The following is a 25,752-nucleotide window of genomic DNA, read 5'->3' as shown; positions in this document are numbered from 1 at the left end:
AGCTCGGGGAAGGAAAAGTCAATAGGTGTCTGTGATAGTTATGGGATGGAAATGGAGACACTCAAGTAGATCAAACACCTTTAAAGGGGCTTTTCCCAAAGCGCTCCTGTGCTGATAAGGAAGACCCGTGCCTTATAGCGGTGTTTCCTCTTTGTGGAAGGGTGAAGTGGAAAGATAGTTCCCAAAGGTCTCTAAACAATTGCCAGAATGTTCCATTGGAGTTGCTAGATCTTTAGGCCCAAATGAAAATGTGTACATTGACGTGCTAAAGAACCAAACGATAATTACACAGTTGACATTTAAGGATTATTGGATACATGAACTTTAAACCAACTAGTTGAAACTTAACTGAAAAGGTTTTCTCTTTCTTTCAGTCTTTGTGGTGGGAACGACGGACTTTTCCACTGAAGGATGAAGACACAGAAGCCTTACTATGTCAAGATGAAAAAAAGGATCATAGTGAAAGTTCAAGCCCCGTTTTCCGTGGAGAAGTCTTCTGTACTAGTGCACCAGAAAACGGTCACCATCCAAAAAGGCAGACAGATGAAATGGAAGAATGCAAACCTTTTGGTCTAGGACTTACTCATGTTAAAAAAAACAGGTGACAGGGAAAGGTTAAAAAAAGTATGTAACTGAATGGAAAGCAGGAGGAAAAAAAAAGCCCTGTTCTCCATCCCCCACCCCCTCAGCCACAATTCCAGAATAAGAGCATGTACTGCATGTATTAATCTTTTATGCTGTTTTAAAACAGGCAAGGTAGGTCTCTTTTTCCTTGAACCACAGGAATAACTAGCTTTTCACCTACAGACAAGTGCTAGTCGTTTGTGTTTATGATGCAAATCACAAGCACCAGAAAATTAACTGCTGCAAGCTGATGTTAAATCGTATTACTGGGTAAATAATTTTTAAAAGACTTCATACCCACACATACATATGTACACACACAGAAACACCTGTGCATCAATGATCGCTCTTTTTCCTATACATTTCTATGTAATTTCTATGGTAATTCATTAAAATTGCCTCAAATATATGCCTTTGTATATGGGGATATACAAATATGTGTGTATAGAGTATATACACATACATGTACACACACGTAGTTTTAAAAAACACTGGCAGTGACCACTCCACTTGAAATGCATGGATGAATTATCCCATGGAATGTAAGCTGCACTATAAAGCACAGGTTCCCAGTGACTATGGAGATTTTAAACATGTTTAACCAATAGAAGTTATATATGGAAATTTCTATACCAGATAACACAATATGCCTTTATTTGAAATCACTGTTATCTGTTGGACTAAATTCAGATCATCTTCTATTCACTCCTAACAGATTAAGACAAGCAAAGCAGAGTTAAATATTGGTCTAATTTTAAAACTTGAGTTTTATCTATCCTATGTATCTCATAAAGAGAAGACCCCAAGTGAAAATGAGCAACAAATAGGAAAGTAAAAAATGTTGTATTTCTAGTTAATTTGGTCATTCCTTACCATTAGCTTACTCTACCCAAACAAGCATCTATTCTCATGTGTATGCTAGAGTGAGAAATTTTTTTAAAGGATAGTGCTTCAGTACTGAATACAGGAGTATACATTAAAGAAACCTCTTGAAGCTATTACATAATTTTTTCTATATAAAAGTTGAGGACAATTTATGAATCGCTTTCTCTCATGTAAAAAAAAAAAGGTTATTCAAGTTATAGTCCCCATATAACTGACAATCCTGGCCACCTGGCCTAGTCTGGGGGACTGACACCAAGTTTTTGTTAGGGATGGGGAATTCTACTAGTCCCTTTAAAGAAGGAAAAAAATTCAAATTCAAAACTGACAAATTTTTGCTTGTAGTTTTACTGTACATTTATTTTTAAAAAAGAAAACAAAAGCCAGACAAACCCAAGTTGTCTAGGCAAATAAGCTCAAATCTTTTTGTCATGTCTGACATTATAATCTTCTATGTAAGTTTTTTAATTAAAGTTATTTCTATATGCCTCGTGTTGTCTGATTTGATTAAACGGCACCTGTTCATGGCACAAACCTTTCCTAAGTCAAAAACAAATTTTTACACTGTAGTATAGGAAAAAAACAAGCAAGCTCTATTCTATGCAGAAGTGTTAATGTTCTTATTTTTCAAACTTTTTATTTCTCAAAACTCATAGTAGCCTAAAGTTTAGGTCCTGTTATTTCTTGCCATATATCAAGACTATTTGCAAGTGGCAGATACATATTTGTTGTCAAAGTATAATTTGGGACACAACTTTAAATATTTATGGATTAACTCTACCTTATCATCTTTTAGCCTACCTGGTCTTTGTTGGATTAATATAATATATATCCTTGGGGTCAAAATCCATAACGTCCAGAATATCCTCAGCCATCTGGTTCTGCTACCGAGTAAAATTAGACAAGGTTAAATAAACGAGGCTACCTTTGCCTAATCTACCTCCCAAGGGCTCCATTTGTGAAAAGAGTAAAACCAGAAATCCTCTGCCCTACTGGATTCTTTCCATGGTACCAGCCTGTTCCTGAGCTTTTCTCTCTTCCTTTTTTAAATGGGGACAAAAATACCTGTCCCATCACTCAGAAGAGTGATTTGTGGTTTTAATGAAATTATATCAAAATACTTTATAGGCTATAAAACATAAACTTCTGTAATGATAGCTACTTTGTATTGAGCATCCTCAATTCTACTATCCTACAATTCTGGGACTAGTAGTGGAAGCTTTACGTATACATAGTATCTCTTAGTGCTCAACACAACACCGCATGGTAACTGTAATTACGTTCAGTGTATAAATCAGTTAACAGATACTCAAAGAGGCTGGTTGATTTGATTTGCTAAGTCAAACCGCTGGAAAGGAGAACCAGATTCAACTCAATATCACTTCCAAGCAGAGGCTTTCCTTTCCTTTCTGCTTGGAGCTAGCACATTATTTCATGTCCTTAAGAATGGTGGGGAGGATTAAGAAAAGGTGGGGATCACTGTGTAACCTGCCCTTCCAGCAAAGCTAACAAAGGAAAAACGCCCTGATAAAATCTATATTTGTATAAATTTTGTAAAATCTATACTTGCATTTTAGACCACCTGAAATCCCTGGGCTTCATACACTGTGCAGTTTTTATGTATCAAATATAAGGTACAAAATAAAAAAACAGATGTTTAAGAAGCAAATTACTTCCATTCTACTCATATTATCTCTCATACACACACACAAATCAAAAATGACATGAAACAGGAAAAACATAAGGACTTCCTTTGCTTTGGAAAAACAACCAAGAAACGAGAAGATTTAAAATGCAGAAAAAAATATTTTTCATAGTAGCTAGTATGCCTTCAGTAGGCATTAAGACACATTTCTGTTTATAACCCTATTAATACAGCCATATTTTTACTCTTATAAAAATCAAGTCTCCCAGTAAAAATGGTATTTTACCACACTAATCTTTAAATTCCATCACTAAAAATGGAGACATACACACCAATTTCTAACCTCTTGGAACATTCTGCAGGATAGATTTTAGTCACTGGAATGAACAGCTGCTCAGAGAAACAGCCCTGCTTCAACTGTGGTATGTTTTGGTAGTCGATATTCTTGTTTTCCAGGAGAAAGATTTCATGAGCGTAAAAACTGGACTCCTCACGGTTTCATCGATCAAGAGAACGTTTCTGAGCAGCTTCTGAGCAAACATTTCTTAACAGGTTGATCACAGATCTGGGGTCATCACTCCTCATAATGGCACTGCCAGACACAATCATGTTAGCTCCTGCCTGGAAGAAGTAAACACTCAGGTTATCCTTCAAAGGAAGACGCAGAGAAGCTTAAAACAATTTCTGGACTAGAGTTTCTACCCTTGCATTCGTCAGTGCTTTAAATGCACGAAAGCTACCTTGAGATGAACAGACTTCAAACAGTCTAGTTCCATGAACAAATAAAATGCTTAACAAATGAAAACATAAAATGATTTTTAAATGTATTTAAGAAATCACTGGCTTTTTAATAACCACCTTTAAATAAACGACACTGAATCTTTGCTAATATTTAAAAAAAGATGTAAAAATCTTTTAATCCTCAACTTTATTAAAGTTTTTCCAAAATATGCCAGTGCCCCTAAGGCTACTAAAAAACAAATTATCTTTTAATCTTTGGACTCTGTAGTTGACCCTTGAACAATGCAGGGGTTACGGGTACCAACCCCATGTGCAGTCAAAAATCTGTGAGTAACTTTTTGACTCGCTCAAAATTTAACTACTAAAACCCTTCTACTGACTGGAAGCCTTACCAATAACATAAACAGTTGATTCACACATATTTGGTACATGTATTACATACTGTATTCTTACAATAAAGTTAGAGAAGAGTGTTAAGAAAAGCAGAAGGAATTGGGGTTCCTGGGTGGCTCAGTCGGGTAAGGATCCGACTTCAGCTCCGATCAGGATCTCACAGTTTGTGAGTTTGAGCCCCATGTCGGACTCTGTGCTGACAGCTCAGAGCCTGGAGCCCACTTCAGATTCTGTGTCTCCCCCTCTCTCTGCCCCTACCCCGCTCACACTCTGTCTCTTTCTCAAAAATAAACATAAAGAAAAAAAAAAGACAAGAAAAGCATAAGGAAAATACAATTACATTACTATAACAACAACAACAACAAGATCCACATAAAAATGGACCCAGGTAGTTTAAACCCACGTTGTTCAAGGGTCAACTGTGAAGGAATTGATAGACCATTATTGCTAAAGTGTGAAACTATAAAATACAGCAACATTAAATAATTTCTCCTTCTGACGTCAGAAAGAATGAAGCACTTTTTCATGTATTACTTCACTGCATTCCAGAAAGGCTTTGAAGGGCTTAAAAAAGATATTCAATATACTTTTAAATGTGGAAACAAAGAAATCAAAGAGAAAAAGCAAGTAAGGGAAGTCCAAATTTAGCTCTGCACTCCCAGGATCTGACTTGAGGGAAACCCAGTCTGTCACGTGATCCACTTCCGGCACAAAGTGGCAGGAGGCTACTGGGAGAGGCAGCAGAAGGGAGGAAAATTCCTCCCGGGAGACACCGTCACTCTGTGATACAGTGTACATCTCCAAAAACATTCCTTCCAAAAATGTAAAAAAAAATGAGTTTTGTAGGGTTACAGCCTAACATGGTTTTAATGTAAGCAGGAAAAACGCCCAAAGGCACAGCACAGTTCAGTAACGAGAAATCCACAAGTAGTCAAGGGACATACGTTCACTAATCACCCGGTCAGCTCCTCTTCCAGAAGTATCTCACGGCCACGGCTTTTGACAAGTATCAAGCAGAAAAGTGTGGCATTTATACAAAAAACTTAAAGTGCAGATTAGACCATGTTGCTTAAATAAAAACAGGCCACATAAACGTCAATGACTTGCAGTGTTACAGGAAGGGCTGGCACCCTCTTGGGAAGCTCAGGGCTTCATTAACTCAGCTCAGCTGGCTACTTGGGAAGACTCCTCCCCCCTCACGTAGAGGAGGAGCACAGCTATCCAGAAATCAGAGCAAAATTTACATCAGAAACGGCTCCAGTCAGTTTTTACAAGGGACAAACCAGTAACTAATACACCTAAGCTATACAAAATCACAATCTTTTCACTTTATAAGCAGGTAGAGATTTTCTTTCCCTATTTTGGAAAAATGTCTTACTCCAAGGCCTAGAACTTAATGATCTCCCAAAGGCTGGCATTCAGCATATTCTTTTTTAAAAAATAACTTCCTTCAGCATTAATGAGATAACTGGGACTTACTTTTTAATGATTATGTGATTTCAGAATATTCACTTATTGCTCTTTATTCTCAATGTTCTACATTTGAACAAAAAAAATACCTTTCCCAGAAAGAGAGGCAATTTAGGAAACACAGGAAATCTGTTTGGCGCACAAGACAATGTTCTAGACATTACATTTGATAGGAAACTGGTCTGTGACCAGTTCAGCTGTGACCTGAAGAGCAATCTCACCTCTGCACATTTATGGATAGTGTCAGGACCTACTCCACCATCGACCTCTATGTCCAAGGACGGGAACTGGGTCCTCAACCAATGAACCTAGATATACACGAAGAAATAAGTAATTCCTAAGGTGGATATTTCCTAAGGGGAAAAACAACCAAATAAAAAATCAAATAGCCAAATACTAGCCACTAAAACAGGATTCCAAGTGTCTCACACAGTAACTTTATTTTTCTTTCTTTATTTTAAGTAGTCTTTATATCCAACATGGGGCTCGAACTCACAACTCAGAGACCACGAGTTGCATGCTCTTCCAACTGAGACGGCCAGGTGCCCACCACACAGTTAACTTTCTACTAATACAAATTATGATCAGGGATACCTTCCTTTTTAATATACTGAAACAAATCCAGCTTCATAAAAGCAAGGCTTATTCTTCTGGGGGAATGGCACTGAACTTGTCATGGCTTTGCAGAGAATATACTTCATGCAAACAAGACAAAGAAAAAACCCTCAATGTTCAATGAAAAGAGATCTCCCAAGAGATCGAAAGGCTACAGGGATAATGCCTTTGACAGAAAATTTCAAGATTAAGATGTGATATTTTTCCTGATTTCCACGCTAAATCTCATACAGCATTTATCACACCGTACTCCAGGGATCTGCAGGCATCCCCCTCCCCCCCCATCTTCAGAACAGGACATGGCTAAATACACAAGTGGCTCAATACAGGCTTACCGAATGTGCACACACTATAAAAGCCTCACCCCAAAACCAAATATTTCTTTACCTTTGGCATCATATCTTCCATGAATTTCTGCCCTCCAAACCCAGGTTCCACTGTCATAACCAAGGCCATATCTATCTGATTCGCCCATGGTGCCAAATACTCAACTGTAGTTCCTGGTTTGATGGCAAGGCCAACCTATAACAGAGACAAATTTGCTACATCACATTAATAATTATTTCCACATTATATTAATATGGCATGTCAGACCCAGTAGAAATATCTATTGTTTAAAAATTCATTTTTAATATTTATTTATTTTAGAGAGAGACAGAGCGCTAGCAGGGGAGAGGCAGAGAGAGGCAGACATAGAATCCAAAGCAGGCTCCAGGCTCTGAGCTGTCAGCACAGAGCCCGACATGGGGCCTGAACCCCCGAACCGTGAGCACATGACCCAAGGCGAAGTCAGATGCGTGACCGACTGAGCCACCCAGGCGCCCCTACAAATATCTATTCTTAAAGAGTAGAATATACACAGAAATGGAATGCATAAGTTATTCAAACTATTTTTTAAAAGAGTCAACAAGGCTACCCAAATGTAAATCTTCCTAAAAGGCAGTACTTTTCAGAAAACATTAGGGGAACATAGAAATCCTGTCTAACAGACAACTTATACTTCAACTCTGATTCCTCAGCTAAAAAACAACTGCTCAAGTCTGGTCTTCTCTGCCTATCACTTCCTGTCTTCTAATGAAACGTCCACACCAAGAGTGAAGAGTATTAAAACGTTATGGTCACTGTTGGCCCCTCACCTTCATCCCATTCTCCCGAATGTCTTTTATCAAAGCCCCAGGGTTCTCAGTAGCCTCAAGATGAAAGGTATATTGATTGGCTCCTGCTACAGCCATTGGTTTTACCCACTGTTCCGGCCTGGACACCATCATGTGCATATCTAGAAAGAAAAGACACATCTCCTGAATACTACTGAAAGGAAGATACCTGCCCCATATTGGTGAGGCCAGCCTGCAGTTTTGGCTGTTTGGATATAAACTACTTGGCATTAAAAGAATTCTTAAATAATGACACTGCTGTATTGCTAGCCTCCTTTTAACTTGAAGATACAGTTTTAGTTAAACTCATTTCTCAAAAAACCAGTTTTCCACAAAAGGCATATGATGGTATATATGAAAAGGACTAGAATTCAGGAAACCTAGGTCCAGGAAATGCTAGTCTAAAAAAAAACTCTCAACAGTCCTATTATCTATGCAGATTTCATTTCTCATTTATAAGAAAGCTAAATAAAGTGATTCTACAATATCTTATGGAGCACTTACTGCATCATTAAGTATTCTAGGCCCCAGGGACAGAGCATAAAAAACAGACAAAAATCTCCGCTGTTATGGGGATTACATTCTTAGTGGGGGGGTGGGGACAGACCATAACGAAACTACGTTAATACAATACACACTGGGTTGGTAGCTTGGCCAGCGTGGCTGGGCAGGAGGATCACAGGGGCACGGGATGAGGGGCCACAGCCTGGAGCTCTGCAGACCACTGGGTTTTATTCTGAACGAGATGGGGGGGGGGGGGAGCACTGTGGGATTCTGAGCGGAGAGGTGACAAGATCTAAGCTGGAAAGCCACAGTAGTCACCCAGGAAGAAATGACGTTGGCAGTGATTGAAACTGGCAAGCAGCGGCAGGATTCTGGGTCTGCTCTGCAGCTACGGCAGTGGGAGCTGCTGCAGGCCAATGTGCAGGGGGAGGGGAGCCTGAAAACTGCACCACGGGGGACGGGTCTCGAGGGAAGGACATGGTAACTGCAGGTCTGACACACATCCTAACTGTAAAGCTCAAATCACAGGGATCCGTTAGGGAGAGTGGGGGTGGCCTTCTTAAGGTTCTTGACTTGAAACATTAGACCATTTAACAAGAAGAGGGCGGCTTAAAAGTGGTTAAGTCAAGAAATATTGCTGTCAAGAAGGAAACAGTAAATACTCCTAGGTCAGACAGATATGCTAAGAAGAGTTTTGAGTTTGTCTGTTTTTTGCTAGAGGAAGCATACCTCTGATACAGCTGAGCTACATTAAAGAAAAAATGTCTAGAATTCTAGACTCAACTAAGACCATAAAATGCAGTAAGGCTTTGAAAAATATCAGGAAAAGGGGATACTGCTTGACAAAGCCGAGATTAAAGTTTGTATTTCTAAACTAACAAGTGACAAAAATAGAACCTATGTTAACAGGTAAAACATTGTTTTTAAAAGACAAACTCTATTTGGTGTTTCTTATTTTCTTTGTGTTATAAGTAAGGAAAAATCAATCTGCTTTAAAATATCTACTCATTCCTTTCGCTAACAGACTGCTATGCCAGTCCACCTCCGGCGTGCGGTCACCGCTGGGAACCCTCAATGGAGAGTGTTCAGGGAGCGACCAGTCCAGTGAGTCATCTGCCTGTAGGTAATACTGAGGTCACAGTTCTTGAACGTTCCAACATCAGCCTCCGCTTACACTGTTAAAAATTACTGAGGACCTCCAAAACGATGTTGATGTGAACTGTATTTAACACTGTCTAAAATGTTTTAGAAATTCAAACTAAGCAATTTTTAAGTGTCTACTGAACTCATTTAAAAAAAAATAATAAATCTATCACATGTTAACTTAAGAGTGACCTTATTTTATACTTTTGCAAGTCATTAATGTCTGGCTGAACAGAAGACCTCCATATTCTCACACGTGCTCTGCATTCAGTCTGCTGCAACATGTTGTTTTATATGAAGAAAAGGGAAAAAAGTACACAGAAAAGGGAGGGGTACATTGATAGCCTTTTCAGACCAGTGTGGATATTCTTCTACTTCTACCCCAGAACTCAGCAAGTAGGACTTTAATAAAGGTTAGCTGCAATGTGGAATCTGTAAACTCTACCCATGAACTTTTTGAGCTTTGTTACACTAACAGCCACTGGCCTGCCCTAGTACACTTTGAATGGATCTCTGTAGTACTGGTTTGCTGCATTACATAGGACTTCCAAAGAGTGACACGTTTTATTATTTGCTATCAGAAATTACACAACACCACAGATTTTTATCACAACAGCTGTAAACAGGAGAAAGCTAATGAGCTCACAGAAGCAGATACAACTTCTTCAAAATTCAAATTTTCATTTGCAAGCTCTAATTTAATCAGTGGAAACAATAATTAATGAGGTATCTTCCTTGAAATGACAGGCTTAGTTAACTTTCAAGAAAATGTCAGTAAAATACTGAAGTCTGATAACCATAGTTCATCTATCAGTTTATCATTCCAGTGAAGATAAGTGTTCGTGAAAAAGGCAGCCAGTTCAGTTCACAACTCAGTGGCGCAAGTGGGTTTTCCTTGAGAAAGCCATCATCACGCGGTATACTGCAGAAGCATTTCATATGTACTTCCTGCTTTGGCACACAAAACATGAAAAGAAATGCACCCAACCATCAGATTTACTGTAGTTAATAATTTGTACTGACCTTCAACGATATGTACCATGAATACATGGTGGTGAAGAATAATTTAACAACAACTTGGATAGTTCAATAGCATTGCTTTGATTCAGGCTAAGGAACCAACAGACAAACTCACCATTGCTTTTGTACCATCCACACAAATAATGACAAATAACGCTGTAATATGAAAATAGTCATCACCTCATGTTCCACCCGCAAGAGATTCCTGGGGTCTTCAGACCACACGTGAAGACCGCAGATTTAGATGAGAGCAAAGAAAACAAAAACAAAACAACACAAAACACCCAAAACCAAAGCACAAAAATAACAGCTTTTTCCCTATCACTTGATTGCTTACTGGTTATTTCCACTCAATACTGAGACTGAACAGTTCAGAACTGTACCAGTTATGCATGCAACTTGTGAAATACTTCTTAGAATGTACACATGAATCATCCAACAACCAAGATCCAAGAATCAAACAAAAAAAACACGTCTTAATATAAAAAGCAAAAGTCACAAAACCCAAACATTAAAGCATTTGGAGTCCATTCATCTTTACTGTAGACCCACTTCTAGACAGACTGATTAGTAGCAAGTTTATTAGCAAAGAAACTAAAAACAGAAAGAAAGAGCAGACTGTGTGTGGTTGTAGCAGTAGGATTGATACGAGAGGCACAAATGTAGGAGACACAAATAGCACTGAGTAGTGATGCGAGGAATCCAAGTAAAAGAAAAAAAAAGAAAAAAAAAACAACTTCTTTTAAATTCATACAAAGCCAGATGCAGAGGACTCTAAGGCCACAGCATGGTGGGGGCAAACTTGGCTACTTATTTCATTCACCTGATATTCATAAGAACAAATTTATTTTAGAAAATTCATTTTCTAAAATGTAATAAAAAAGTCCAGATCATCAGAGGATTACATTCCATTATTTGAAAATTTCAAAATGGTGAACAAGCTGCTGGAACATGGTTTCCCTCATGCCACATAAATTACGTGGTAACGCACCCTTTCTTATGTGCAAAGTAGATGGATCCTATGAAGAAGCTCTGACGGAGAGAACTTCCTACAACGAGGGCAATGTTCCAGAATGGCACTGTACAACAGTCACTAGACTCATGTGGCAACTGAGAGCTTGCAATATGGTTGGTTAATGCCACTGAGAAGCTTCATCTTTCATTTTATTAACCTGAACTAACTTTAAATAGCTACATGTGGGTAGGGACAACCACATGGGACAGCACAACTAGAATCCTTCTCAAAATCGGCCTACAATATGCCAATAAAAAATACCTAAGTTTTACTAAATTCCAAGGTACTTAAGAACATTATTTATAAAAATTTGTTCAACTTCTTACGTACGAGACATTTGTCAGCTTCAAGCCGTTGCTAACTTAGCTTAAAAGAGCAGTAACAACATGTGGACTGAATTCACGTTCACGAGAATTAACAATTACACTAAACCCCAATCTTGTGTTTATGCTTAGCTCTACAAAAACCACAGTAAAACAAAGTGGATTAAATCCCTGCTGTAAAGGACAAAAGTAATCTGACTGAAGGAAGTTTGAAAAAGAAAATACGGAAGGTGGTCTGATAACTGGATAAAGGTTAATTTAGGATGGGGTGCTTAGAAAGGCTTCTCCCTGAGGAAACGCCAGTAATTCAGGGCCAAAAGATAAAGCAGAGCCAGCCAAGTGAACAGTTTTCTAGGCAAAGAGATCAGCTAAAGTGCCAAGGCCCTGAAGCAAGAAAGAGTTTGGCATATCACAAGCAGCCAGTGAAGACCCAGCACAGGGTGGGGGTTGGGGGTTCCAGATGAAATTGGAGGTTGAGAGATCAATCATCTACTTGAGCAACACATCCAGCGTCAGACAGCGTAACACCCACTTACCAAAGAAAGGGTCCTGGCCTAGCTGCTTTCGGAGGCTTTCTACCACAGGGTGCCCAAAGGTGATGTTGGGAACAAAATGCCTATAAGACAAACAAAATCTTACTCTGAAAATGTTTTCAATTCAATTTCTGTATTGTTCTCAAAAGCACTCTGATAGGGGTAAATGGGACCATCTGTGATTGCAGTATTTTTCCATGTAGTATTTAACATCATCAGTGTTAAAAAATACTAAAAATATCTCAGTAATTTCAGTTTTACAAAGCAGTATTTCCCTGATATTTCAACAAAATCAGACAGTGTCACAAGATTTAAGTCCATCGTTTGTAATCCAACAGGTAAAAATGGAAAGACAACCAAATCCAAACTCCAAAAGTTTTATGACTTGCCCAAGTCACACACTAGTTAGGAAGTTCTGGACTCTGACATGGGTCTCTCAAATCCTAGTCTGTCATGGGCGGCCTGTGGCCACTTCTAATCTACTTCATTCAGTGGGCACTAAATCAGTTTAACCACCCATTACTGAGGGTTTCCAGCATGCCAGATGTACCTTACTTCATCTTCTCATCAGCCTTATGAAGTAGATGCTGTTATAGCCCCATCTGAAGAACACAGGAAAAATAACTTCCTTAAGTCACCCTGTTAATAATCTGCGGAGGCAGGATTCAGAGTAAGTCTTCCTGACATCTGACCCCAAAGTACTTCATGCCACTGACCTACTCGCTTGTCCTTCTGTTCTATCACTAGCTCATTTCAATATGTAACAAAACCCCCTCTATGCAAGTACCATGATACGGGAGTTCCTGCTTACCCTAGAAAAGTTTATAATCTCATTGGCGAGAAATGGCTAACACCTAACGGAATCCCTGGCCCTGCTGTTGTATTTGTTGGGGAGAGCCGACTCCCTTGACCTCCAGGTGGCCCGTGCAGCTGGTTCTCCCCAAAGGCCTGTGAATTTCAGTGATGCGTGTCACTGCAGGGCCAGGAGCTTAAGCGGTATTCCTTTTTTGTCCTCACTTCACCTTTTTGCCAATAGAGAAGCCATTAAGGGCTGGCAGAGTCACAGGATGGAAGGAGACTACGTCCCTGAAATTCTTCATGGAAGGATATTCAAGCTGAACTGTTACGTGAATAACTGAACTTTATAACATTAAGTCACTGAACTCGGGCTTTATTGGTTAAAGGTAGTAGATATTACCCTGTATGAGGATAGCAAGAAAAGGTAAAGCCACAAGTGGGCCATATGAGGCAAGTAGTATGGCACTTGAAAAGAAGGGAAGATCACGAGATTTAGAGAACAAAGAATTTGTAAAGATGGGAAAAGAAATGAAGCAAAGGCAAAAATAAGCAACTTGTGTTTAAAGTGGGGGAGAGGTGGTGCTCTTCAGCTTGGTGAGGGTGAAAAGAACAGGAGGCAGAATATGTCACATCAAGGGTATCAAATGCCTGGCTCAGTGTTTGGATTCTATCCTGCTGTAAATATGAAGTGAGGTTTTAAAGCAAGAAACAAGCAGGCCCATTTGGTAGAGTGTGTCACTCTTGATCTCGAAGTTGTGAGTTCAAGGCCCATAGCAGACATTACTTAAAAAAAAAAAAAAAAAAAAAAAAAAAAAAAAAACACAAAGCAATGAGAAAATAAAAAATAAAGTGGAAATAATAAAGTGGGAAGACGGCCTGGGCAAGGAACAATGAGAATGGAAAGGACGACAGACAACGCGTGACAGGACTTGTGAACTCATTAGATGTGAGGAGCTCAAAAGAGAATAAACCATGGTTAAGACCTTAAGCTTAGGTCCGTGAGTTCGAGCCCCGCGTCAGGCTCTGGGCTGATGGCTCGGAGCCTGGAGCCTGTTTCCAATTCTGTGTCTCCCTCTCTCTCTGCCCCTCCCCCGTTCATGCTCTGTCTCTCTCTGTCCCAAAAAAAATAAATAAAAACGTTGAAAAAAAAAAAAATTAAAAAAAAAAAAAAGACCTTAAGCTTAGATGGCAGACCAATGAATGCTAATAAAAAAATTAAAACTTACACAGGCCAGGCACCATTCTAAACACGTTCCATATACTAACTCATTAAAACCTCACAACTCTATGGTGCAGGTGCTCCTATAATCCATATATTACAGACAAGGAAGAGAGGCTCAAGGTCACACAGCCTGTGAAGTGCCACAAGCAGGCATTAAACACCGGCAACTTGGCTCCAAAGTCCAGGCTCTTAACCTATTACGCTCATCTGTCCCTCCACTGATAACGACAAAAAAACAAAGTCCAGGGGAGGTGAGACGAGTCAGGATTCAGGACACATGTGAGAGGGACCAGGTAAGGTGGACAGGTACGGACACCTGCAAACACTCTGGTCCTTGAAGGTAGGGTTTCTAGTATCTAGAAATCATTCTACCGTTTCACTTCAGAGCAATGACTGCCAGGGGCATGGATAAGATGCTCGTTATGTTTACCTGGAACTCAGAGGTGAGGGTCAGATAAGCAGACAGGGAGGCTTACTGGGTATCATACAGCTCTGGAATGAAAATCGGGATTTTGTTCACTGTTCTTTTAATTTGCTGCATGGCCTTAGAGTACTTTTGTTGCTCAACCTTAGGTTGCCTTTATAATTAAACAGACATAATAAACACATACATCTTGAGAAAACAGGAGAACAGAATAAATATACTTTTTACTTCACTGGGAAACAGAAGCATATCATGTAACACTACTGATTCCCCCAGCTGCATGACTAATTGTACTACAGTGCTCTAGGCTCACCACGAACACTAGAAGAACAGAAAGGTACCGATACCCTGACAAGAAACCAAAGGTTTATGGTTAAGCTGAAACAGAAAAAGGCAACAAACCCAAGCATGAAGTGAAGGGGTCCTAAATTTGCCAGGCAACAGTAACCTTGGGACCACGTGTCACAAAAGGACTTACAGGCTCTACGCCAACCCTATGACACTAAAGAAGACCTGGGAAACTGAATTCTCAACAAATGCCCTGGGAGGTCTTTTTTTATGTTTATTTTGAAAGAGAGAGAGACAGAGAGACAGAGAGAGAGCAAGAGTGCATGCACACAGGGGAAGGACAGAGAGAAGGAGAAAGAATCCTAAGCAGGAGGTTCCACGCTGTCAGGGCACAGCCAGACGCGGGGCTCAGTACCACAAACCAAGAGATCATGACCTGAGTGAAAACCAACATTCAGATGCTTAACTGACTGAGCCACCCAGGCACGCCAATGCCTTGGGAGTTCTTATCAGACCAGCTTGGAAAATACATTATTTCACTCTAAGAGAAATATCATCAAAGCAGTCGGCTTCACCATTGTATTATTCTTTTTCTTTGTCCTATTAAAGGTACTTTCTGCAGTCTGCAAAAAATAAAATACAATAAAAAAGTATCCCTTTTCCCCAGAGACTTAGTGAGATTAAGCTATAATTGTTTACAGCACAGGTATATAATTATTTTATCTCTCATCATCTTCTCTCATCAACCTGAAGCTCTGTTTCCAATTGTCATACAATCAATTTCAGAGAGATAAAACCTTTACCAGATCTTTCAAGATAAAGATGGTAAACGGAGGATTAAAGTTGATCTAAAATGGAGCAAGACTGTTGGGGTGCCTGGGTGGCTCAGTCAGTTGGGCATCCGACTTCTGCTCAGGTCATGATCTCGCGGTTCATTGGTTCAAGCCCCACGTCAGGCTACGTGCTGACAGCTCAGAGCCTGCAGCCTGTGTTAGATTCTGTGTCTCCCTCTCTGTGTGTCCCTCCCCTGATGGCGCTCTCTTTCTGGCTCTCAAAAATAAATAAAAGCATTAAAATTTAAAAAAATAAATAAATGGAGCAAGTCTGTAACGAGAAAACATTCCCTGTGAATCAGAAAACACAATCTCATGTTTCCAAGGGCTGGCAAAAAACACAGAGGAGCAATATAGGGCAGATGGAGACAGAAGACAATTGAAGAACATCTAGCCTGGTTAATGATGGTGGCTGCCATTCAGCTCCAGCCCATTGTGGCCTCATGAGGCTGTGGACCAAGTGCTAGCAAATCTTTGGGTGTTTTTCAAAAGTCAGCAATCCAGTACTCATGTGAAATCTCCCCAATTTTAAATCCTGGTAACTAATTTAGAAATTGCATATCTGCGGGGCGCCTGGGTGGCTCAGTTGGTTAAACGGCTGACTTCGGCTCAGGTCATGATCTCGCAGTCCGTGAGTTTGAGTCCCACGTCAAGGCCCTGTGCTGACAGCTCAGAGCCTGGAGCCTGTTTCAGATTCTGTGTCTCCCTCTCGCTCTCTGCCCCTCCCCCGTTCATGCTCTGTTTCTGTCTCAAAAATAAACAAACGTTAGAAACAGACTTAAAAAAAAAAATTGCATATTTGCTCTGTTCCTACACTTAGGACTAACAGCACATTTCTGATCACTGTCCTGTCATGGCAGGTTTATATGCTTTCCAATGTTCTTTTCCAGAAAATTCATTTGTCCTTTTTTTTCAAATATCCAACCATACTAGTGCACCACCCCCCACAGTATTCCCAAAACTTGTTCCTGACCTTCAAGATGAAGACATTCAGTTTTAATCAGGAGAGAAATCGGGGACCTTAGGGGAAAAGGGGAAACAACAGGTGCATCCAAACTAGAATACTAGAGATTTTTAAAGGGACCAGGAAAAAGAACAGCATAGAGGCAGTACCTGAAGAGAAGGTAAGTTGAGGCTGGCCACCTTAGAAAGGGGAGTCCACGCCCCCACTTTCACACACCTGGCCTAGGAAACAATGCAGCTCAGCTAGCTTTGCCTCTTCTGGTGGGACATCAGGAAGAGGTTGAAACTCCCTAAATGTTTCCTCCTTTACAAAAGGGGATCAAAATACCTCTGAGCTCCAAACGTTGTGAAGATTAAAAGAGAAAGGTTTTAAAATGGTGTTTGGAGAATTTAATTTTGTCAAACCAAGAGGTTACTTGGCAAAGGGGGAAAGGAGCCAGTAAAAAACAAATATGTGTATCTTAATCAGCTCAGGGTCTGCCACTGGGCTGGGAGGAGACAAGGTGTTTCATCAGACATCCCTCTCTTATGATAGAGCCAATCATTCATTCAACCAATTATAACTAAGCCTGTCACCGTGCTTTACCTGCAGAGTATTCAGAGGTGAGCCAAAGACACCCTACTTTCAGGGAGCTTACAATACAGCAGGAGAGATGGGAAAATAGACAACAAAAGTAATTGTATAAATTATTAGTTCTTTGTGGACAGAGAATGTCTTAATCCTTCCCGATAAGCCCAGAGCCCACAGAAGACATTTAACTTCTGAGACCACACAAGCTGTTGCAGGCTTCTAATCCTGGCTCCACCATTTCCTAACTAGAAGACCTCAGACAGGTGACTTAACCTCTTTGTGTCCATTTCCCCCACTGTCAAATGCTGGTGACAACAACAGCACCAACCTCATAAGGTTATGTGAGTTAATTCACAAAGAACATTGAAAACACTTACGTGCTCAAAAATATTAGCTACTACTGTTATCATTAATATTCTTGATTTGTGCACTGAAAAAATTATCTTCTCCATTCAGTTACTCAAATATGGCCCAAGACTTACTTAAAACACCAAATTGCTTTCTGTGTTAAACAGACTACACATGTACACATGTAGCCTGTTCTATCCTGAGGTAGGGGTCTCAGACACAAAATCTGCATCCCAGACATGAAAATGTACCTACCCATCTTTGAGGTACACCCTCCAGTTACCTGTGAAAGCTCAGAGCTTTCCAAAAATTATGTACGTGTACATAACTATGAATATGAATTATGTATATAACACAATAAAAATCAAGCTTTCGTGAGAGGTAATACTTACCAATCTTACACACTTAGCCTAGAATGCTTAGACTCTAAAGTAAAGACTTTGCCATGATCAGTTGGGATACTTACTGATAACTCAGTCGGATATAAAAGAGAAACAACAGATTTAACCAGACAGAACAGAGAAAGACAAAACTCTTGTAACAGGAGTGACATTAAAAAGAACAGGAAGTAACTGATCATCTTTTGTAAATAAAACAAATTCGCAAATTTGCACGAGGCCACACAGAAATTTTACCTGTTTAAATTTATTTTTTGACCCGGAACCCAAAGTAATGGCTGTTACTGCTTTAAGGCCAGTTATCAGCAGGGCTCAAGGAACTACTTGGCAAACCCAAGAAAATACAATTTGCAACTCTGTCACAATGTTGTGTAATCCTGAAAGTCCTACTGTCTTCTCAAGGTTAGACTCTACATTTTATAGCCAACTTAAACTAGCATCATACTGACTCTGAACAATATCGATTATGTGCTATAACTACAGTGCTTAAAAATTACTTACAAAAAAACTGACCTCCCTGAAGAGCAGGGTGCCTGAAGAGAAAATAAACAGGAAAATCAAAATTCGAACAATGACACAACACCTAATAATTATTGAGAACTTACTATACGCCAGGCACTGTATGCTTTACATGTTGGCTCATTTCATCTTCCAAAATTGCCTAAGCGGTAGGTTCTATTGTTACTCCCATTTTTCACATAATGAAACTGAAGCTCAATGAGGTTAAGTGGCTTGTCCCAGGTGATCCATCAAATGGCAGAACTCGGGCAATCTCGCTACAGGTACCAAGCTCTTAATCGTTACACAAGTCTGTCTCCCCAGCTTTGCCACTAACTAGCTATATGAGCTTGGGCAAGTCATGCCTATCCCCTTGGGCCTCAGTTTCTCTAACTGAAAATGAGAGACGCGTCCAAGAGATTTAAAATTGCGTCCAGGTCCTAGTGCTAGGGCCACACGTTACGTGGGGGGCGGGGGGGAGGGGAGGAAGTGGGGTTTGGGACGCGGTCGCAGCCCAGGCTGCCGCCTCAGGTTCGCTCCAGCCAGGGCCTCCAGGACTCCCACCCCAAGTCCCCTTTTCAGCACCGCGTTCAGAGTGCGGCGCTCCGCCGTACAGGGACGCCGTGCACCCAAAAGGCACTCAATAAAGGTGCGCCGAGCCCGCCCCGCGCGGCAACCCTGACCCGAGCCCCGCGGAGTTACCCGTCCATTACATCCAGGTGCAAATAATCGGCCCCAGAGTCCAGCATCCGGAGGCACTCAGCCCCTAAATTGGCCAAATCGCTGTTAAGGATGGACGGGCCAATCTTGCAGCCAGACGCCATGGTGCTGGTTCCCAAGAGCAAGTTACCCACGAGTCCTCCGGTAAGACGAAAGTGTCGCCCCGATTGGCTGCGCAGTTTTAGTCCCTTCCCGATAGCGTCTTCCGGACTCCACCGGAAGCAGCTGCCCGCAGGGAGGAAGTCCCTCCTCCCCTCGGGGGCGGGGCTGTCTGCCCGAGGGCTTAGGGGTGGGGCCTCTCGCCTGCAGGCCCTTGCCTTTTTCCTTCCGTCTTCCTTCTTGAAGTAGTTTTTAGGTCTCCCAGCCCTCGCCGAACTCGAAGAGTTTCTAAATCTTTTTTTGCTTTACATCCCCCGGGTTCTTTTCTTCTCGGCCCTTGCCCTCACTTCACTTTTTGCTTCTCCATTGTTTCCACCTGTGCTGCTGTCCTCTCCTCTCCAGCGCTTGTGCTTGCCTGTAAAACAACAGAACAAATAAATCCTTTCTTCTCATAGCTTTCTCCTTGAATTCTTTTTAGGAGCTGAAGGAGTCACATTTAGGGCGGAATCGTCGCTCTTCTAGGTACTAACTGGGTAACCCGGCGGTCACTTCTCCCAGTCTCCGTTTTCTCATCTGTTAGGACCCCTACCCAGCGTTTAGGGTTGTCGTGAGGATCAGATAGGTGAATCCAGATAATGCGTTCAGCGCGAGACCTCGGGTGCCCAGTACAAAATGGTGGTGATTATTGTTATTACTACTCCCCTTCTTGGCTTCTGGCCCTCATCCTTATTCATTTTTCTTTTGTTTTTCCTTTTTATGGAGGTTCGTTGACAAATTGTAATACATTTATTTACTGTTCGGACCCAATCTGGAAGAGAGTAGGCATGTCTGTTCCTTTGCCAAATGTGTCTAAGGTCATTGGGTCAGGAAAAGGGGGTGGGGGGAAATCCCGTGAGGGGGGAAAAAAAGGATTTAGCAAGAGCATACCTTAGATGGTAGGGAATGGGCACTTTGTAATTGATTGAAAGTGGTAACTTGGACCCCGTGGTGGTCCTGGCCATGTTTAGAGGGCAACCAGTTCCTTCACATTCCTCTTAGGAAATCTACTGGTCATTCCATCAGGTCATAATCGGGGCAGAGAAATCAAACCTGGGTACCTGTTTCCCAATATATCCATTCTGCTTTAGTTTGAAAGATAGGGGTGGAAAGCTTAAGTAAAACGGAGCTCATCTGGGGTTGGAGGGAAGAACTGGAGACTGGGGGTTGAGAAGAGACATCAAAGCACTCCCAAGGGTTCCAAAATGAAAACTTCTGAATGAATTAACCTATTCCCTATGTTGAGAATGAGAAAATGAAACTTGATCAGGCATCTTAAATGTTTTTAGCTTTATTTTATTATATGTGCATATTCAAACACAGAGGTCTTAATATCTTTCATAAATATCTTTCATAAACGTTTCAGTATTCATATGCATTTTTTCCATGCTCTTTGGTCATTCAGTATTCATCACAGACTTCATAGTCATCTAAGGGAAGTTGGCTGTGTAATCAATCATTTGTTTTTACCTATAAAATGGCTAATAAAGGATTTTCATCCTGTAGTCACAGTGACTGTTGAAAAATATTATGGAGGTACATTGATCTGTAATGCTAAATGATCCTGAAATAATAGAAGTAAATTTGTCTTAAGCTTTTCCAAATACATTCTGCCCTTGTTTTTATTGTCCTGAGTGTCAAACCAAACTTTGTTTCTGAAATGCTGCAGTTGAGACCCACTAAAGTAAGCAAGGAAGTGGGACTTTCTACTCACTGCCAAGACAAGGCCATGGAATTGAAGTGTGAGGTCACAGGGCAACAGCATGACTCAGTGTGATAGCAGCAAATTCCAGAGGCTTAATAAAGTATCCTGTATAACTTGAGGAAGGGTATTTAGTTTGCATTTTGGACTGTAACTCCACTTATGACCCTTTTTTTCCCTCTTGGTCCCTATATACACCCTATTCTCATCTTATATCATCTTACAGCTAGGCTGCAAAGTGAAGAATGTTCTTCATTGACTAAAGGGACAGGTACTAAAGAAGGGAGATGTCACCCTGCCTAATGTTCTATTGCAGGCTTGAAATAGCAAGCCAGTTGCTCTTAGCCTAGCCAACAAGCCCTAACCAGACCCCCTCTCCCCAAACACCACATCATTTTTTTCTCCACCATTGTCCTGCCCATTTATGCCTTTTACCACTATGGTTCTCAGCGACTTGTCCCAATGCACTCAGTAACTCAGTTTCCTTTTTGGAAAAATCAAATAACTTATCTAATAGAATTATAAAAAGCAGCAAATACTGAAAAATGAAAGTAAAATGTTTTGCTATAGAAAATGCTGTATCCAGGATTTGAACTGCTTTAATTGAATCTGAGTGGTATAAATCTACACCCACTGTCATGGATGATACATTTTTATTCCAAGGTCTTTCCAAAGTTAATTTCAGAAGAAGCAACCTCTTGGTTTAGTCCAGTGTTTTACACATGGGAAGTAGGTGCCTGTTTTGATTTTCCTTTAAACAAGATAAATATTAAGCATCATAGCTTAAGGAATAATCTAGTATTACCAATCTGTATTTGCCATATATAATAATTTTTAGTCATATACTCAATAATGTTTTGAACATTACAAAAACGTGTTAATTATCTTGAACTTTTTTCTGATCTTCCCCAACTGTTTTTTTTTTTAAATAGTTATTCTTTCAAACTCCAGGTAACAGTACTCCTGAGAATACATCTTGTGACAATCTTATGCACATACATATAAATACTTTATCAATTACACAGAAACATTCAACACATTACATTCAACACATTTAAGGGCACCTTAAATGGAACAGATGCACACATCTGCAAAACCTCAGCAGTCCCAGTCTGAAAACATTCCCACCCTGTAAGGCCCGGTTTCTCAGAGTGGAGGCTTTTTTGCAAGGTACAACAATACTTAGCTTATTAAAAAGTTTCCAACAGACTTCCGTAACACTAGAATGAAGGAGTCGGGCTGAAACGCAGACATGCCAGTATAATCGTGCTCAAAACAGCCCAATACTTTTTAAATTATATAAAGGTATTTAGAATTCTTGTCATATATTCAAGTTTTTTTTTTTGACTCCTTTACTTTTTAAATATTTGATACGATTATACATAGAGAATTTGAATCGAGAACCAAAAAGCTGGAACAAAGTGCACACATATAGAGACTCATACAGCCCAGACAGTTGTAATTACCAAACGTAAGGCCTCTAACACTAATTGAGCAGCATAATTTTTAACAGGCAAAATATATCAGCTTAGAAAGAATCATAAAGCCACCTTATACATATATTTCTGCACTCGAGAATTAATTCAGCATCAAGTAAATGTTCTGAAAATTTTGTAAAATTTTGAAGAGGCCGTTTACCACCTCTGTTTTCTCAAGTTTTAGATGTGAAAGTTTTCATTTTATCCATTATCTTTAACTCACAGGTGTCTTTCATTCTCTTAGGAAATGGGACACAAAACCCCAAATAATATTTGAAAGTATAAATCACAACATAAGCAATGCCTATTTAATAAGCAATTTTAACAAAAAAAAAATAATCTTCCTTTGTGATTTGGGTGAGTTTAGCAGGTCTCTCTATAAACATACTTTTCATAGCCAACGTAGTTAAAAGTTTAAGCACACAGAATGTACTTTCGATTCACTGCCATATAATCAAAATCTATAACTTCAGTTGGAGGACTAGAAGATGCACACACACACGTGTGTGCATACACGCACCAATTTACGTACATATATGAGTTTTTATATGCTTAGTAGTTATGTAACAGTTTTCTAATGTAAACTGTTAAAATTTTGAAATTCAGTTTTGAACTATATGATGCCAAGCCCTACTACAGGATCAGTAACACACTGGATATGGCCTCACAAGTTTTCTAAGTTTTATGCTCTTCTTGAAGTAACTGAACTTCAGGTTAAAGTACACAAACTGACTGTGCCTATGAAGAGATTGCTCACTTTATCATTTCTCCTCATAAACATAGATGTCTAAAGGATAAGAATATTGTTAACACTGAGAAAAAGTTATTTTACCAAACCAATTCTAACAACAATAACTTCAATATCTAAAAATATACCCTCGAGGGCAGGCACAGGATACTGGAATCACATTTCCCAATATCTCCTCATCTTGGCATTGATGTGGTAATGGCTAGAAGTAGGAATACCATACGTTTCTAGCTAGAATATTTACATTTAGTTTTCATTATAGTATAGGCTGTTTAGGTTCTTACTTCAAAATTGTGTGGTTATTTTTAGAATATTTTCTCTCTAACATGATTATGAAATGGAACGATCTTAGGGCTTTAGCATTTTGATTTACAACATGCAAGGTAAATGACGGTTGAAAAATAAATATTGAAAAATCCACAGCTTTAAAAATAGTATTTTCTTTTTGTAAATGGCTGTATTGTTGGTCAAAGCAAAAGTGGCTGCAGGCTTATTTATTATTTAGTCTCCTCAAACTAATATTTTCCTTACTTATTATTTTTATGTAAATTGCTATGCATACAGCCACCTGATTTAATATTTTTGAAACTATAAAAATAAACATTTGCATGAGATGTATAATGTGAGTAATCTCAAAAATTGCATTCTCTTTTTAGAACATATTATTTGTTAATATTCCTAGGTAAGCAGCTCCATAATAGTATATATTTTTAACTGCTCAAGGCTTTTTGAATCATAAACAATGTGCAGTGAAATGGCTCTTTCCTCTTATTCTTCCCTGGTTTTTATGGTCTTCACACAACCAAATTCTCTTAGCCATTGATTTTTTAAAGGTGTTTATGAAACAATGTGCGCATTAGCAGCAAAATCTACTGAGATTTGTGTCACCCGTTGGATGTAAAGTGCTGTGTCTTCATCTTTTCCGAGCAAAAGTAGTCACCTTTGAGCAAAGCGATCCCTCCTACATCTCGTCTATACCTGCCACTCTTACAAGATCCAGAATTAAACATGAGACTCATCTAGGTCTACATCAGTCTCCCCCAGCTCAGTGGGCGTAAAAGTGAACTGGCTGGACAGCAGGGGGTTCTCCATGCCATTTTCCTCACTGATGTGAAGGACGGTGTCTCCGTGCTGTAGGAGGATGGATGTCTCAAGGCCTGTGAATTCATCAGGGTCTGAGAGTTGCGTAGAGAGGGGGCTGTGTGCTGTAGCACCTTGCACTTCTGTGTCCTCCTTCTTTTCTCCTTCTTCAGCAGGGAGGGTCTCACTCTGTGACCAAAAAGATCATAACATCATGGAAAGGTAGGATAGGTGCCAGGGAAGAGCATCAAAAATATTGTTGTCTACTTGAAACCGGATAAGAAATCACACGGCCAGTCCCCAGTTGTAGCATTTGCCATATGTGAGCTCCTCTGTGGGCCCTTTCAACTTTGTAAGCCTCTGTTTTCTAATCTGTAGCATGAGCGGGTTTTTTTGTTTTCTTTTGTTTTGCCCTCTTACCTTGTTTGTAGACTGTGAGGTAATAGGAGGGGATGGTGTTACAATGCTTTTTAATTGTTAACGACTATACAATGTATGTAGTGACATTGCCCCTTCTTTAAATACCACTGGGAAGAACATGGGGACCTATGGGAATTCACTTATGAAACATTGGAAGAAGAAAAAAAAATTAAAACCACAAGAAAAATATCAAAACAATGAGGAAAAAGGTCAGAATACGAAGTTCCTCTCATCTCATAGGATACAGAAGGCTCTCGTTTTTACGGCTTCTAAACTGGTAACTTTATTTTCCTTTTAAATTGAACCACCTTTCAACCAGGTATTATATATTGGTTTTCAATGGTTATTTTAGCTGGGAAATATTTTCTCTTAAGTTTTTCATAACAAAGAATACCAAGGTTTCTCTTATTCCTTCTTAAGCAGCTGTATTCCTGACCATATACTTTATATGGATTTTCTTGTTCATGATGAGAGGACGGTTGTCTGTCTGGGTAACAAAATGTTACAGACTCAGACTTAAATTAAATGTAATAAATTTGCATATCCATGTTGCTCATAGACATAAGTGGGCAGGGAGCAAGCCTTGCCAGTTTCGGTAGAGCCCTCACCTGCTTGGGAGACAGGCTGTGAAGATCAGCAACCACAATGGCAGGGGAAGACGTGAGGACTGGTTTGTCCATTCCTTCTGGTTTCCTAGATGGAGCTGGGCTGCAGCCTTGTGGCTGGCCTATAGCAGGAAGTGTTTCTGTTGGGGAAGCTGCTGGCTCTGGCTGAGCCTCAATGAAGGTCACAGAACGTTTCTGATCCGCTGTAGGTCAGAATTAGAGCAGTAAATACGGAAAAAAAAAAAAAATGTTGTCAGTGCTTAAAAATTAGCTTTGACCACTGTTTCCTGGCTTTTCTTTATGAAGACACTGCTGGCTTATTAATAAATGAGAACATATTTGACTATCAGGTACATGTTTTGATTTCACCTTCTTTCCTATAAAGAGTAGGACTTGGGTAGAAAAAAATCATTTTTACATAAAAGGCTTAATACAAGATTTCCATAGAGGGTTAGGGGA

General features: G+C 39.9%; 3 protein-coding genes across 27 annotated transcripts in view; 1 reads left to right on the top strand and 2 right to left on the bottom strand.

Annotated features, from left to right (window-relative positions):
• Positions 1 to 1,994, top strand: part of KANSL1L (KAT8 regulatory NSL complex subunit 1 like) — a 133,331-nt gene extending 131,337 nt beyond the window's left edge. For all 10 annotated transcript variants that reach the window (XM_086719517.1, XM_086719520.1, XM_086719518.1 and 7 more), the window contains one exon: positions 375 to 1,994. In XM_086719517.1, the coding sequence (XP_086575643.1) occupies positions 375 to 605 (231 nt within the window). In that variant the 3' untranslated portion in view covers positions 606 to 1,994. The remainder of the gene's footprint in view (positions 1 to 374) is intronic.
• On the bottom strand, positions 293 to 20,278 carry RPE (ribulose-5-phosphate-3-epimerase). 10 transcript variants are annotated; one of them, XR_015255522.1, is made up of 10 exons: positions 20,152 to 20,278; positions 19,119 to 19,639; positions 18,409 to 18,440; positions 12,066 to 12,145; positions 7,507 to 7,646; positions 6,758 to 6,892; positions 5,977 to 6,063; positions 3,484 to 3,772; positions 2,308 to 2,390; positions 293 to 431 (listed from the first exon to the last, which is right to left on the bottom strand). XR_015255522.1 is itself a non-coding variant. In XM_086719525.1 (8 exons), exons 2-8 carry the CDS (start codon positions 19,227 to 19,229, stop codon positions 3,650 to 3,652), a joined length of 708 nt encoding a protein of 235 aa, XP_086575651.1. In that variant the 5' UTR covers positions 19,230 to 19,639; positions 20,152 to 20,278; the 3' UTR covers positions 1,839 to 3,649. The 10 variants fall into 10 exon arrangements, 6 of the variants coding, with proteins under 6 accessions (XP_086575651.1, XP_086575652.1, XP_086575653.1 ...); XR_015255523.1 differs by having other exon boundaries at positions 2,308 to 2,387; XR_015255520.1 differs by lacking the exon at positions 293 to 431 and having other exon boundaries at positions 1,839 to 2,390.
• A 257-nt stretch (positions 20,279 to 20,535) lies between these two features.
• The window catches only part of UNC80 (unc-80 subunit of NALCN channel complex), a 228,938-nt gene continuing 223,721 nt past the window's right edge, over positions 20,536 to 25,752 (bottom strand). For all 7 annotated transcript variants that reach the window (XM_086719512.1, XM_086719513.1, XM_086719516.1 and 4 more), the window contains 2 exons: positions 25,297 to 25,496; positions 20,536 to 24,457 (listed from right to left, as the gene is read on the bottom strand). In XM_086719512.1, the coding sequence (XP_086575638.1) occupies positions 24,191 to 24,457; positions 25,297 to 25,496 (467 nt within the window). In that variant the 3' untranslated portion in view covers positions 20,536 to 24,190. The remainder of the gene's footprint in view (positions 24,458 to 25,296; positions 25,497 to 25,752) is intronic.

The sequence above is a fragment of the Puma concolor genome, chromosome C1 (genome assembly GCF_028749965.1).
Source record: "Puma concolor isolate L17-30 chromosome C1, mPumCon1.1.hap2, whole genome shotgun sequence".
Taxonomy (NCBI): Eukaryota; Metazoa; Chordata; class Mammalia; order Carnivora; family Felidae; genus Puma; species Puma concolor.
This window is presented reverse-complemented; position numbering and strand designations above follow the sequence as displayed.